General features: G+C 44.3%; 1 protein-coding gene across 3 annotated transcripts in view; it reads right to left on the bottom strand.

Annotated features, from left to right (window-relative positions):
* trim2a (tripartite motif containing 2a) overlaps nt 1-15,082 on the bottom strand; it is a 51,495-nt gene that overhangs the window by 22,099 nt on the left and 14,314 nt on the right. For all 3 annotated transcript variants that reach the window (XM_067441656.1, XM_067441657.1, XM_067441655.1), the window contains exon 2: nt 7,863-8,041. In XM_067441656.1, coding sequence (XP_067297757.1) covers nt 7,863-7,996 — 134 coding nt within the window. In that variant the 5' untranslated portion in view covers nt 7,997-8,041. The remainder of the gene's footprint in view (nt 1-7,862; nt 8,042-15,082) is intronic.

The raw sequence follows: 15,082 nt of genomic DNA, 5'->3' as shown, positions 1-15,082 counted from the left end.
TCAGTCCTTGAGAGGGCTGTTTGCGTGCATTGTAATCACTTTTATATGAAGAAACTTCTCTATAGTCTGTACCTCTTCTCAAGCACCACATATGACAAGTTGTTAAGGTCATGACCCGTGCCATGCAAAGATTAGATCAGCTGTGGAAGTGCGAGTTCGCTTGTAGTCGCTATTTGTCAGGGCATACCCATTCATCTTTTACAACCCTTCCCCTTCTCCCAGATCTTCACGCTGAGGTGGAGATTAAGCCTGCATCAATTGCACTCAAGTGAACTATGCTGATGTGGAGGGGATGTGGGAATATGGTTGTCTCGATGCCTCAGATCGAAGAGATGCTGGCTAGCTATCTCTCATTGGGTGAGGCAACTACATGGCTCTGTCTCTGCCCTCGTCTAAGCCATTGTGTCACATCGCAGCTAAATGTTTGAGCATAGGCGGCAGCGGTCTGCACTGCACAGGATGGCTGTGCTGCAGGCCTACCAGGCTGACCTGCTTAAGGACCTGGACCAGGGCCAGGGGCTCCCCCCTGAGTTTGTAGTCATGGTCAATCCATAGTGGCCAGTTTCGCCCTCCAAAAAGTTTGCTAAGTGGTAGGCTCTCAGTGATCTTCCTTAATAACTGCTTATTTAATGGCAGAGGTGGGACAAAGTCATTGTTATGCAAGTCACAAGTAAGTCTCAAGTCTTTGCCCTCGAGTCAAGTCGAGTCAAAGATGAGGCAAGTCCCGAGTCAAGTCAAAAGTCAAAGCCAACAAGTCAAGTCCAAAGTCCTACCATTTTAGTTTCAAGTCATTTCAAGTCATCTTACCACAGAAATAAAAATTATACAAATCATGTATGTCTGTAAGATTTGTTTTTATTTAAACCTCTTTTTATACAATGACATTAAGCAAATACAGTAAAAAACTGAAAATGTACATTTTCACAAAAACTGCTTGTATTTCAACAGCATATTGCACTAGAAAATGCACAGCAGCCTCAGTCCTGTATTGTATTGACCTCATATTGCAAAACAGTTTAACTTTTAAAAAGACATGGGTCCTTTTAGCCAAACTTGGGGCCATTATGGTTTAAGCCATTAAGCATTGTTTAGCTTATTTTTGGTTTAATTTGGTTTACTTTAATTATTTAATTTATTCAGTTATTTTGTTTTGCTATACTTTTCATGCCAGCTTGCCATGCCCCCCCTCGCATCCCCTCGCGGGACCCAGGGGTCCCCGTCCCCGCTTTTAAAACCACTGCTATAAAAGCATATGACTTCAGTTTCTTGAGGGAAAGGGCTTGCTTATGACTTTTGAAGCAGCGAAAATATTCTTAAGATTGCATACACTGAAACTGAAACGTATTATCGTTTATCGTAGTGTATAATAGACAATGAATATTAACACAACAACATTGATATGAGTAAAGAGTAGTTTCAAATACAACATGTGGCTATAAGGGATTTTCTGACATCTGTTTCATATCCTTCTCTGTTACAGGTATGAAGAATACCTAGAGGGGTGGGGAAAAGGGGCGGGGGCCCAATATTATTATATTATTTATTATCATCAGTATAGTTTATGATCAATAATTTATCAATAAATGATCCTACAACATATTAAATTGAAATCTCTTGGAATTTAAAAAGCAAATACAGATGGGATTTTACAAAATTCTTCAAATTGCCAAAAAAAGGCTGTGAACAGACGAGGTTTGGAGATGGAAAAAGAGAAAAAGTGACGTGAAGGCTAATTATGGTAACCCATAGTCAGAGTTATTGCACACATATTAGGAGCAGTGGTTTCCTCTCCTGTTTCCTCTCCATCTTTGTACATTTCTCTTGTTTGCATTGTTTCGTTAAAAAAAAAAAAGTCTATTTATGTCTACCGATAATGCCTGCACGTTGAGCGTGATTTTTCTTCAATGAGGGGGAGAAGGAAGCGGGATGTATGAGGACGAATTACTATAGCACTTTTATCGTTGTCATATTTTCCTAACAAGCAACCACATTTTTTTAAATAAGCCCAAAAAACTGCGACCCGCAACTCAAGCCCAAAGTCGCGTGTTATACGCGGACTTGGCAACTATGGATGTTGTCGAATCAAACCAACGTGGGACTACAGGTGATTGGATGTCGTGCAGGCAGCGCTCATGCTCTCTGCATGCATAAAGGTGCACATTTTTTTCAAAGATGCAGATACACTGAGAGCGGCGTGGTCGTGTGAAAATTTCATGGGAAGTAGCAAGTCTTGTCGAGTCAAAAGGCGCAAGTCCAAGTGAAGTCACGAGTCATGTTAAAGTCTAAGTCGAGTTGCAAGTCTTTGTACATTTTGTCGAGTCGAGTCTGAAGTCATCAAATTCATGACTCCAGTCTGACTCGAGTCCAAGTCACATGACTCGAGTCCACACCTCTGTTTAATAGAGCATGGTTAGGCCTCCTCTCACTTGAGAGTCGTTATACTAAGGCTTCCACTCCCTTGAGCTCTGCTCAAATATCTTCAAGTAGTTTGGCTTTCTGTAAGCCCCGTCTGTAAGCTGTTTGGAGTATAGGATGCAGTTAGGCCTCCTCATACTTTAAAGAATTGTCATGTTAATGCCTGCATCCACAGAGCTCCACAATTCCACAGTTATTCTCTCTCGAACCTCCTTGGTCTATGCCTTTACGAAGCACCCTTTGGTCTCCTCTTGCTATAGAGAGTTTTTCCATTTGTCTAGCCTCTGCTCCCTTAAGCTTCACCTGTATAATGGTTTGAGTTGTCCCATGACTCAAGCCATAGGCTAAGTGGTTAGGCTCTGTGAGCCGCCCTGTCTACTGTGAGTGTCACCAGGTCTCCTCTCTCTAGAGGATAGCAATTGTGAGTTGTAAGCTAACTGTAAGCCTCCTTGGAAGCTGTTCTGAGTGTGAAATGTAGTTAGATCTCCTCTCAATTTAGAAAGTAGTAGTGCAGGATAGTATGTCAGATTGTTAGTCTCTCTATGAGCCTCTTTGTCTACTGACCTTAGAGTAGAGTGTTTTTTTAGGACTCCTGTCATTATGAGAGTTGTTATACTACAGAGCTTAGCAGACCAGTTTTTCTAAGTTGCTAGCTTTTTCTGATCTTTTTGGACTATTGTTTTTTGGTTAAAGTGTTATTTGAGTCCTCCACTTTTCAGGGCTGCCTGACAGAGGTTCTTCACAGCGCCCGCTAGTAACCTGAGATTTTTTTTGTTTTCTCTTTTGAAGTAAAACTTTGAAGCAGAGTCATGAGCATTAACAGAGATAGAATAAACTATTTAATATAAGAAAATATATATCTCTCGTTTTATGCTCCCCCCTCCAGCTTATGTTTGTGGTAAAGTCTGCTCTCATGGACCTGATGTGTTCTTCTATGAAGAAGTGGAAAGAGGCAGACCAGAGTGATATACATACAGCTTTGTTGCCCTCTTCAGCTATATGGAGATTAAAGCGGACTAGTGAGTCGCTTCTCAAGGAAAATCTTTCTTATTGCTGCAGATCAAGGTGTGGTTGTGTGAAACAAAATAAAAATGGAATGTAATCCCCTCTTTGGTTTTCAGCATAGATAAAGTCGTGGTGAGTTGATTTAACTCCTTCACTTTCTGGTGACCACTTTTTAGAAGTAGTGTTTGCATTAAAAACCAGTGGCAGGTGTTAGTAGTGAACTACTGAGGTAGAAGCTTATTGAATTATTGGTTGTGTTGAAATAAGGCAACTCCTTCATTTTTAGCCTGCACTTCTCAGCTGGTAAAACTGCGGAGAGAAATCCATTTTAGAAGGGCTGGTTATAGTGAGATGATGCAACTCCTCACTTTAGTTGCTCTCCCTACATTTTCTGGAGGTGCAGTAAAGTTACTGATGCAGTGGCCGCAGTGAGATAAAGCAACCTCTTTACTCTTTAGCTGATCTGCTAAAGTTCAACCACTTTTCAGAACACAATGAGAAGTAGAAGAGTGTAAGTGTAAGTTATGAAATTAGCATTTTGCATGCTCCACCTGGAAAAGCTGCTCAAGTACCCATACTATCACAACAAAATCAACAATTGCTCTGACTCTCACACACTCTTTAAAACATTCTCCTCTTTGTCCTCCTCCTTCATCAACTCTTACAGCTGATGACTTTGCATAATTTTTCAAAAACAAAACATCTCTCATCAGCAACAAGTTCTCCTCACCACAAACTGACACGCACATCTCAACAACTAACACGAACACGCTTCCATCCTTCTCTCCGCTCTCCGAGGCAGATATTTCTAAACTCATCCTTTCCAATCACCCTACCTGTCCACTTGATCCTATACCCACTACACCTCCTTCAGGCCATTTCTTCTTCAATCACTGCTGCACTCACTCACATTGTCAACACTTCTCTTCACACAGGAAACCTTTCCCACAGCATTTAAGCAGGCTCGGGTAACCCCACTGCTTAAGAAACCCTCTCTGAATCCAGCACTTATAGAAAACTACAGACCGGTTTCCCTTCTGCCTTTCATTGCAAAGACACTTGAGTGAGTTGCATTCAAGCAACTCTCTGTGTTTCTTGAACAGAACAACCTCCTGGACAACAACCAATCCGGCTTCAAAAGCGGCCACTCGACTGAGACTGCCTTACTCTCGGTAACTGAGGCACTGAGACTGGCAAAAGCAGCTTCCAAATCCTCAGTGCTCATCCTGCTGGATCTGTCTACTGCTTTTGACACAGTTAACCACCAGATCCTCCTGTCAACACTTAAGAAGACGGGGATCTCAGGAACTGCTCTCCAGTGGTTCAGGTCTTACCTCTCTGGTAGGTCCTACAGGGTGTCATGGAGAGGTGAAGTGTCTAAGTCACATCATCTAGCTACTGGGGTTCCCCAGGGCTCAGTGCTTGGACCACTTCTCTTCTCCATCTACATGTCATCATTAGGTTCTGTCATTCAGAAACACGGCTTCTCCTATCACTGCTATGCTGATAACACTCAACTCTACTTCTCATTTCAACCAGATGATCCTACAGTCATTGTTCGTATCGCTGCCTGTCTGACAGACATTTCTGACTGGATGAAGGAGCATCACCTTCAACTCAATCTTGCAAAGACAGAATTACTTGTTTTCTCAACCAACCCAGCACTTCATCAAAATTTCTCCATTCAGCTTGGTTCATCAACCATAACTCCATCCAGGACAGCCAGGAATCTTGGAGTTGTGATTGATGACCAGTTAAACTTCACTGACCACATTACTGCAACAGCCCGGTCCTGCAGATTTGCTTTATACAACATTAGAAAGATTAGACCCTTCCTATCAGAACAGGCGGCACAACTCCTGGTTCAAGCTCTTGTTCTCTCCAGACTGGACTATTGTAATGCTCTTCTGGCTTGGCTTCCAGCATGCACTATCAAACCCTTGCAGCTGATCCAGAATGCAGCGGCGAGAGTGGTCTTTAATGAGCCGAAGAGAGCACATGTTACGCCTCTCTTCATCAGACTGCACTGGTTGCCAATGGCTGCTCGCATCAAATTCAAGGCACTAGTTCTCGCCTACAAAACAACCACTGGCTCTGCACCAATATACCTAAACTTGCTTGTTCAGACTTACACGCCCTCCAGAAGCTTGCGTTCTGCAAGTGAGTGACGACTCGAGGTTTCATCCCAAAGAGGCATCAAATCGCTCTCACAGACATTTTCCTGGACCGTTCCCACCTAGTGGAATGACCTGCCGATCTCAATTTGTGCTGCAGAGTCTGTAGCCATTTTTAAAAAACATCTTAAGACACATTTCTTCCAATTGCACCTGACCAATAAAGAATAGCACTTAACTATCCATTAATTTTTGTTTGTTTGTCCAAAAAACAAACAACAAAAAAAAAAACTGTGTACTGTGCTAATTAACTGAGACTTCTTACAGCTCTTACAGGTTGTTGGCCTTGTTTGTTTCGTTGCTTCTATTGCTCTCCCCTTTTTTGTAAGTCGCTTTGGATAAAAAAAGGGGGCTACTTATAGGGGGTTTTGAGTAGAGTACCTTATGGCCTAAGCTCCCCTGAGCTCCTTTGGGGTTAGAGCCTAGGTGATAAGGGTTAGGGTTCAGCTAATCTTCCACAGTCATTCTGGTCTTAAAGTAGAACCTAAACTCCACTGCAGCTCCCTGGAGGTTTAAGAGTGTTGGGCACATTGTATTATGCCCTACTCTTATTCTTCCTCCTTTCCTTAGTATGGATTATGCCCCCATTTGGAAGGGCAGCAATAGTGAAGGTTGTAGGATAATTACAAAGTTTTTTAACACTTTGCAGGCTCCCTTCCTTAATCTGCTCTGATTCTCTTTAGGGTAGAGCAGAACAGATGGAACTCCTATGGGTAACTCACAAGTCTCCCTCTGTTTGTTTACCTCCTTCTCTAATTTATGTTGGAGCTTGAATTAGGAATATCAATCCCCTTTGAGAGGGCGCTCTACTTAAGATCTGCTGCGGCTATTCTCATTAACATTATAGATAAAGTAGAGTGGTTTTCCTTGAGGCAAGGTATGAGCTGCTTTTCCACAGTTACATTAGGGTCATTAAACAGGGCATAGCTCCCCTGTAGCTTCGGGTCTAGAGTCTGGGTAAGGAGAATTACTGGGCACAATGCTTTATGCCTAGCTCTCATTTCCCTTCTTCCCTGAATAGAAGTAAGGCTTAGGCTCCCCCTCCGAAGGAGCAGCAATGGTAAATAGCCTAAAGGACTAATTACTAAGGTTTTGAGAACTTATCCCTGTCTCATGCTGACAGAATTATGATATGCATTCACTAAATTCACTCAGTACTGTTTAGTCCCTCCCCAAGTAAGGTTGGGTCTTGAAGTAGAGCCATATTCTCCCCTGCAGCTGGTATAGTGCAAGCTTCTAGTTGACCAATGCTTGAAGAACCTGCCAGGTAGTGGCAGTCTGCATATTGCTAGGGGCAGATGCTTCTTGTTATGGCAGCATTCTAATCAAATGAGTGCATAGAAGCATGCAAGTCGATCCTGGAGAAGGCTTTTCAAAGACAGTTGAGCGCTCTCCCATTTGACTTTAACCCTTAGCAGTTTCCTTGAGCAGATGGCGAGAGTCTTGGATCTATGCCTGTCATGTATTTGCATCCCTTCTAATGAAGTGTGGGCTATATATCCATCTCTCCCGGAAGTAATGGTGGATTGAAGGTCATACTTGAGTTACTCCCTTTGATAAGCTACTCCCTGATGGCTTTGTCAAGGCACTGACATAGCTAGCATTTTATTAGAGCTTTGTTTGCTCTTGGGGCATTGGTGTCTTTTTACCTACCCTGCAGAAATTTAGCATAGGGATTGACTCCACTATGCCATGGGGGTTAATGTGCCTTGACTCCAGCTCTGTAGTCACTTTATTCTATGCCCACTATGGTTTGCATATCCATAGCCTAGTAAGGCAGGCACCCATCCAGCATGTCAATGGTTCCTGATATCGCTAACTCCATGACACTATGTCGAAATTTAACTTCAAAAGGGAATGTCTAGGTTACGACTGACAATATGACTGTTGTGTTTGTACACATGTTCAGACACCTGTGGCAATGAGAGTGATCCCCATGGCGTCAACTCCAAGTTCCACTTCCGAAGGGAATGTCCTATGTTGCGACTTTTTATGATGATTTTTGGATTTTTGGTTTGGTAGTTACAGGTGATTTTGTTTAATAAGTTGGTAAAGGAATAGCTCACCCAAAATTTAGGAGGAACAAAAAGATGATATTTTGAAGAATGTTTCAGTTGTTTTTATCTATTCAAAGTCAATGAGGCCCAAAACAACACTAGATCCCATTAACTGTCATCATATGCACATTTTTTGTAATTCTCAAAACACATATCTAAAATAACTGTAAAATGAATTGAGCGATATAACGGAATATCAGAAATGAAGTACCTTTCACAGAAGGTGTGAAGGCAGGGAAGGACCTTGGGATTGTTGTAGCGATCCAGACAGATACTGCAAATCAGGAACTGTTTGTTGATCTGACGCACCACAGGACTTGGGAGGGTAGAAGCTTCAGTGGCCATCCTAACACTCTATTAAAGACCTCCCACACTTCTTCAGCCTGGGCCCTGGGGAGAGGGTAAAGGATTTAAAATAAATAAATGAGAAATTTTGCAAAGATATTTTTTATCCTGTGGTAAGGCCCACATGATATAGCTGTTTATATCCTGTGAAATAATGCTGTATTAATTAACACAAATAGGATGCTAGTACTCAAACATCTTAAGCTTTCACCATTACCAGGTAGAGTAAAAATTAAAGCATGCTGTCATGACTTGTGTAAAAATGCTGTTTGGAGTATAGGAAAAATGGATCAAATGAATAATTTAAAGGGTAAAACAACACCCATGACTGACAGTAGACACCTGACCTGATTGCAAATGTCACAGATACAGCACAATATTAAATTAAATGTTTACTGGTGTACTGGAGATTGCAGCACTGCATTATAGGCTCATGAGCTTTTGTCGTTTTTTACTTTTTTGTTGTTGCTAATTTTAATTCAATAAATGTAAAGTTTTCATATTTATCTAGACAATGCATATTTATGCATCGCTTTTCTATGGCATACGCATAGAACATGATCAATTTCTATTATTCAAATCAGTTAAATTATTGTTAGGATGCATTAACTAGGTCAGCCGGAACCGGGAACACTTCCCATAACACCTCATGTACTCGTTACATCATGAGAAGAATGGCATCTACGCTAATGTTAGTCTCTCTGTTTATCCGGAGGTTTACTGCAGCCAGCCGGATCCAGGCCGTATCCAGATCAGATAGTGGGCCTGCGCCTGGATATGACCAACGCATCCCTGAAGTATCTGCAGAGACCGTGTCAATTAAACTCCTTCCAGTAAACGCAGCATCGACACAACATCCACAATAAATCTGTCTCCGGCATGACCATTCTAATCTTTCAAATAATCTTATGAATATCTATTTACCTGTTATGACTTAAAGGACAACTCCGGCGAATTTTTAAGTTTATCTTGATCGTTATATCTTTTTTGAGTACAGTCTATAGGAAAAAAACGAACCAGATTGGTCCTTGCAACACAGAGCTGTTACAGTTACAGCCCCCACTCAGCTAAAACGGCAGCTTTGGGGGCATAAACATAAAGGGTGTATTTGTGCCTCTTAACGAACATTAAATGCAATTAAAATGTCTGTCCAACAAGAACAGGGCCCTTATATGACAACGAAATGCGTTAAGCCACTTAGCCATTGTTTTTAATTCACCTGTTTTAGACGGCTAGTTGCAGTCTCGTGAAGAATTCCCATGGGGACCCCGCTGGAGCCGGAAAAAAGACAAATAGTCCAGTTGAGAAGAGCATCGTGTGTATGAAGAAGCGCAGCTAATCGGCTCTCAGTATCGAACAGGTCCGAAAGAAACGGTTTTCGATTCTGTACTGCTGATCCGAGAACCGCTGCACGTTCAGTTACACACACACATGCTCAGTATCAGCTGCTCGGGAGTTCATCAGTAAAACATGTCTCAGTTCAGTGAACTGTTGGAGTTACAACATATAATTCTAGACATTAGTTTATTTCTATTCTGAGGGACTGTCACTCATGACAGAAAGTGAGCAACTAAAGTAACTTGTGGGATCAGCGCTGATTTAAGACGCGAACCGTTTAGGATGATTTAGTCTGATTTGGTGAACTAGTTCGCACGGTTCACTAAAAAGAAGCAGTTAAAAAGAACGATTCGTTTGTGAATGATGATCTAATCGGGCTCACAAGTGAAGAAGAAATTATTTGCATTTGTGCCTTTCTGAATTGTGGCAAGAGAATGCGAAAATTTGCAGCAAACACTTTTGACAAGGATGACTAACATACACAGACACAGCACAGCGGGACCAGTTGAAGAAAAATGCCATTCCGTGGTCGAAGACGGGTACAACTGTGAAGGTAATGTAAACTTTATTTATCCTTCCATTTGGGCACACACGGTTTGAGGAAAGATGTGCAGTAATAAAATAATCATGCTTTACACACACAACACTCTTCCCAACTGGACTATTTGCTTTTTTTCCGGCTACAACTGCGTTCCCACAGGACTTCAGCGCAAGATATAGCTGGCCGTCTAAAACATTATTTAGGTGAATTTAAACAATGGCTAAGTGGCAAAACCCCTCTCATTTATAATATAAAGTCCAGGCCTGGTCCTCTCTCGCCTTCCACTATCTTCACTCCTCCTTTTATACTGCTGTCACTCCTCCATGAGACGAGACCGGTGTGGTGCGCAGCTGGTGCTCATTATCACTCTCCACTGGCCTGCTCTCACGCTCCCTCGCCTCGCTGCTTGCCACAGTAACTAGCTACTTTTTGATAGTAACTTGTAGTGTAGCTAAATACTTTTTCAGAAGGAGAGCTTGAATGTAACAACTACTTTAACTTACGAGTTAGCTTGTAAAGATAGTTTCCAAAGTAGTTTGCCCAACAATATGCGTTGGCATGGATTGTAGTGTATGCTAGTTAAAATCTGTGCATTAGCACGCTTTATAAATGAGGCCCTTGGTGTTGGACAACAAAGACAACTTGGAGATGGGCTTAAGCAGTGACGAGTTGGACATGGCCTTAACCAGCGATAACTAGGAGCTGGGCTTAACAAGCGATGACTTGGACAATTTTGAACTGGGTTTCCCTATATCGAGGGAACTTCGCACTGCGTCGAAACAACGAATTTGGGGATGCTCCCTAAGCATCAACGCATCTGAAGTATGAATGAAACTAGTCCAATCCTGATTGGTGCTACGTCATGATGCAGATGTGACGGCATACCCGGAAGCTATAAAGGGGAGCCCGGCGCATTGTAGCATCAGTTATCGCTCTTCAGCATAACGCTCTGTGTGTGTTTGAAAGACTGTCTGTCTATTTATTGTTGTTTGTCCCTATATATATATATATATATAAACCGATATAAAGATAATAATGGTGACCGAATTCAAGAACTGTGTGCACCCGTGTCCCCGCTTCATTTCGGGAGCGGACACACTCTCTTTGTGTTCAGTGCCTGGGCGTTCAGCATGCTCAGGCGGCTCTCGAGTGAGCCGCCTGCAGTCATTGTGAGCTGCTGATGCTTAGGGTGCTGCGGTCTAGGTTGGCGGTCTTTTTCTGAGACGGCCCGACGTCGCAGATCATGGGGCTCACAACTGGATTTGTCAGCGGAGATTTAGACTGCCGAGGCACTTTATCAATCTTCCTCTTTCTTTCAGACACCTCATCGGGGCTTGCCGTTTTTTCCGGACCTGCATAATGAGTTGTGCAGGTCCTGGAACAGACCATATTCCGCACGTATTTCCAACCCCCCAGTGTTAGATTATGCGAACGTTCTGGGGGCGCGAGGCCGGAGATGCTCTCGCGAGCTATCTGTCACCCGAATCGGCAAAGTCCCTAAAAGCCCCGGTACTGCCCACCAAGCCGTGCAGGGACACATCGACGTTGGTGGGCAGGGCATATATGGCGGCGGGTCGGGCTGGTAGTTCCCTGCACACATTATCTATTCTGCAGGCGTACCAGGCCGACCTCCTAAAAGAGCTTGACGAGGGTGAGGGTCCCTCTCCGGAGGACATCTTCGAGCTGAGAAAGGCTGCTGATTTGTCTCCGTGCCATCGGCCGCTCCATGGCCTCAATGGTGACCGTGGCGAGACATCTATGGTTAAATCTATTGGGGATGTAGGAGAACGATGAAAAATCTCCTGGATTCCCCGATCTCACCTTCTGCCCTTTTTTGCGACGCTGTTAATTCGCTCGTCGACAGGTTTCAGGAGGCGAGAAAACAATCAGCAGCCTTTCGACAGTTCCTCCCTTGCCGGCCAAAATCTGGGAAGGCTGCCACCAGTAGGCAGCCTCAGCCGTCAGCCAGCTCCTCGCACCAACAGGTGCAAAAAGAGAGCGTTGCCTCTAGAGCCCCTCCTCCGGGAACCTGGCAACAGAGGAGGCGCTCTCACCAGCAGGCTTCTGTGCAGAAGGGCGATCTAAGGAACATCCTTCTTGCTAAGAAGGCTGCTGGAAAGAGGTCCTAACTACGGTGGGACTTCTAAGAGCGCCTATAGTCTCAAGAATAAGGCTGGGCCAAAGCATCACTGTAAAACACTTTTAGATTGTTTTAGGGCATCTAGCAGCAGCGTCCTTCCGTCATGTCATCCCATTGTCATTCCGTTCAGTCTGCTACACACAATGGCCCTACAGTGGTGGCTGAAGACCAAAGGGTTTTCCCCCAGAGGGAACCTGTTCCGTATGATCAGTCACGCGCAAATGCCTTCGTGCTCTAGGTATATGGAAGAAAGTTTGGTTTCTGTCCCAAGGACCAGTGCTGGGAGCATCCTGTTGCTGGAAAACCGTTTCAACAGATGCCTCCTCACTGGTTGGGGTGCGGCCATGGAAGGCCGCTTTGCGAGGGATGCGAGGGGGGGAACTGTTATCCCTCAGGGCAATGTATATCCCGGGGATACAGAATCAGGGGGCAGACATGCTGTCGAGGCAGGGGTTATGATTAAAGTTATTCAACTAATTATACAAATAAAATTTATGAATTAGGTTTTATTTAATTCTATAAACTATAATACTGATATGCCAACATTGTCGCTATATGATAAATTAAAATAAACTGATAACATCACTGTTTTCTCCAGTACGACTGTACAGCCAAATCTAATTTTGTTGCAATATCATCCTGTTTGACACTGTGAAGCTGCTTTTAAACAATCGTGATTGTAAAAGTGCTATATAAATAAAGTTGATTGATTGATTGAGGCCCGGGGAGTGGCGGCTCCAGCCGGAGGTGGTGGAGTCGATATGCAGGAGGTTCGGCCCAGTGGAAGGGGATCTGTTCGCGTCTTGAGAGACGTCCCACTGTCCACTGTGGTTGCCCCTCACGCATCCAGCTCCTCTGGGGTTGGATGCCATGGTACAGACATGGCCGAGGCTGTGTCTGTACGCATTTCCCCCATCGCTCTGCTCCCAGGGATCGTGGAGAGAATTTGGCAACAAGGAGTCAGTCTCCTTCTGGTGGCTCCTCGTTGGCCGACTCGAGTATGGTTCTCGGATATAATAGCTCTGCTGGTGGGTCTCCTGTGGCAGGTCCCTAGTAGAGAGTAGAGACCTCCTATCGCAGGCAGGGGGCACAATATTTCACCCCCGCCCCGAAATATGGAACCTCTGGGTCTGGCCCCTGAGGGGGCCAGGTACTGAGAGGAGGGATTACCAGCAGACGTTATAGAGACCCTACTTAGTTCTAGGTCCCCATCTACAAGGAGATTGTACAGCCTCAAGTGGAATGTCTTCGTCAATTGGTGTAGAGAACGTAAGGTGGACCCAATTAACTGTCCGGTGGCTTCAGTGTTGGAGTTCCTCCAAAATCGATTCTCTGCAGGGCTTACCCCGTCTACACTTAAGGTGTATGTGGCAGCTATTGGAGCTTTCCACGCTCCGTTAAGTGATGGGCCTTTGGGTAGGCACCATTTGGTTGTACATTTCCTCCATGGGGCACGGAGAATGAGGCCTGTAGTCCATACCAGAGTACCTACATGGGATCTGGCAGTGTTACTCGAGGGTCTGGCTGAGGCCCCCTTCGAACCACTGGAGTCGGCGGACCCCAAGAATCTGACGCTTAAAGTGGCGTTCCTCCTAGCTATCACTTCTCTTAAGAGTGTGGGGGATCTTTAAGCCTTGGCCATTACGTCAACCTGCTTGGAGTTTCCCCCCGGAGGAGTTAAGCCGTACTGCACCCTAGACCTGGCTACGTGCCTAAGGTCCCGTCCAGTGTGGTCAGCTGCTTTGTCCTTCAGGCATTTCATACCCCGCCCCACGTGACGGCGGAAGAAGGGAGACTGTTCCTCTTGTGCCCGGTTTGAGCCTTGAGGGTTTATCTGGAAAGGTCAGCTCAGTGGAGGAAATCAGACCAGCTGTTAGTGTGTTTTGGCTCACCCAAGAAAGGGTTGCCTGCATCAACCCCTACTATTAGTAATTGGATTGTTTCAGGCTATAGCTTTGGCATATCAGGTGCACAATTTGCCTTCACCTATAGCCTTGAGGGCCCATTCCACCAGGGGCATGGCCTCCTCGGTGGCCCTTCTCTCCGGAGTCCCTATGCAGTACATCTGTGAAGCGGCCGGTTGGGCTACTCAGCACACGTTTATAAGATTTTACAGCTTACACCTCCCTGCGACACCCGGCGGCAGGGTACTCCAACTGCCTTGTCTCCAGTTTCACAATAGGGCAGGCATATCCTTGGTGTGGCCTAGTGAGTACTCGTTCCCCAAATACGTCGTTTCGATGCAGTGCGAAGTTCCCTCGATATAGGGAACGTCTCGGGTTATGTATAGAACCCTTGTTCCCTGAGAGGGAACGAGCACAAGCCACACCTTGTATCGTCTGAGGGCGTTTTGCTTCATCGCGATAATTGACGCTACAATACGCCAGGCTCCCCTTTATAGCTTCTGGGTATGCCATCACATCTACGTCATGCACCAATCAGGACTGGACTAGTTTCATTCATACTTCAGATGCGTTGATGCTTAGGGAGCATCCCCAAATTCGTCATTTCGACGCAGTGCTTGTTCCCAATCAGGTAACAAGGGTTATATACATAACCCAAGACGTTATCCACTGATGACTTATACTTGGCGTTGGACAACAAAGACGACTTGGAGATGGGCTTAACCAGCGATGTCTTAGACCACTTGAAACTGGGCTTTACTAGTGATCAGTATTTTATACCAATTTATCCTGCATGAAGACCCAGGCTCAGGTTATGACTGAATTTTTATATATATATTATATATATTTGTTAATATATATTTCATGTTTATATTCTCTCTTTTTTGGCTGTCCCTTTTTGCAAAATAATGGTATTTTAAGGTTTGGTTATCTCATTGCAGTGTCCGTTGAAGGCAGTTTTGTAAATATCTTCATTTTTATTTTAAGAGATGCATTCTACAGTACTCGGAAACAGAAACGGAAGCAGCCGTAGCAGTAAATATTTCATTAGGCTTTTAAAAGCTGTCTGTTTTAATGCACACAATGCAGAAAGCAAAGCAGAAGAACAGGCCAGATGTCCTCACTGCTGAGTAGAGCCGAATCATGCATCTGTGCGTCAATCC

The sequence above is a fragment of the Pseudorasbora parva genome, chromosome 4 (genome assembly GCF_024679245.1).
Source record: "Pseudorasbora parva isolate DD20220531a chromosome 4, ASM2467924v1, whole genome shotgun sequence".
NCBI lineage: Eukaryota > Metazoa > Chordata > Actinopteri > Cypriniformes > Gobionidae > Pseudorasbora > Pseudorasbora parva.
Note: the sequence above shows the minus strand (reverse complement) of the source record. Positions and strands in the feature narration are given on the sequence as shown.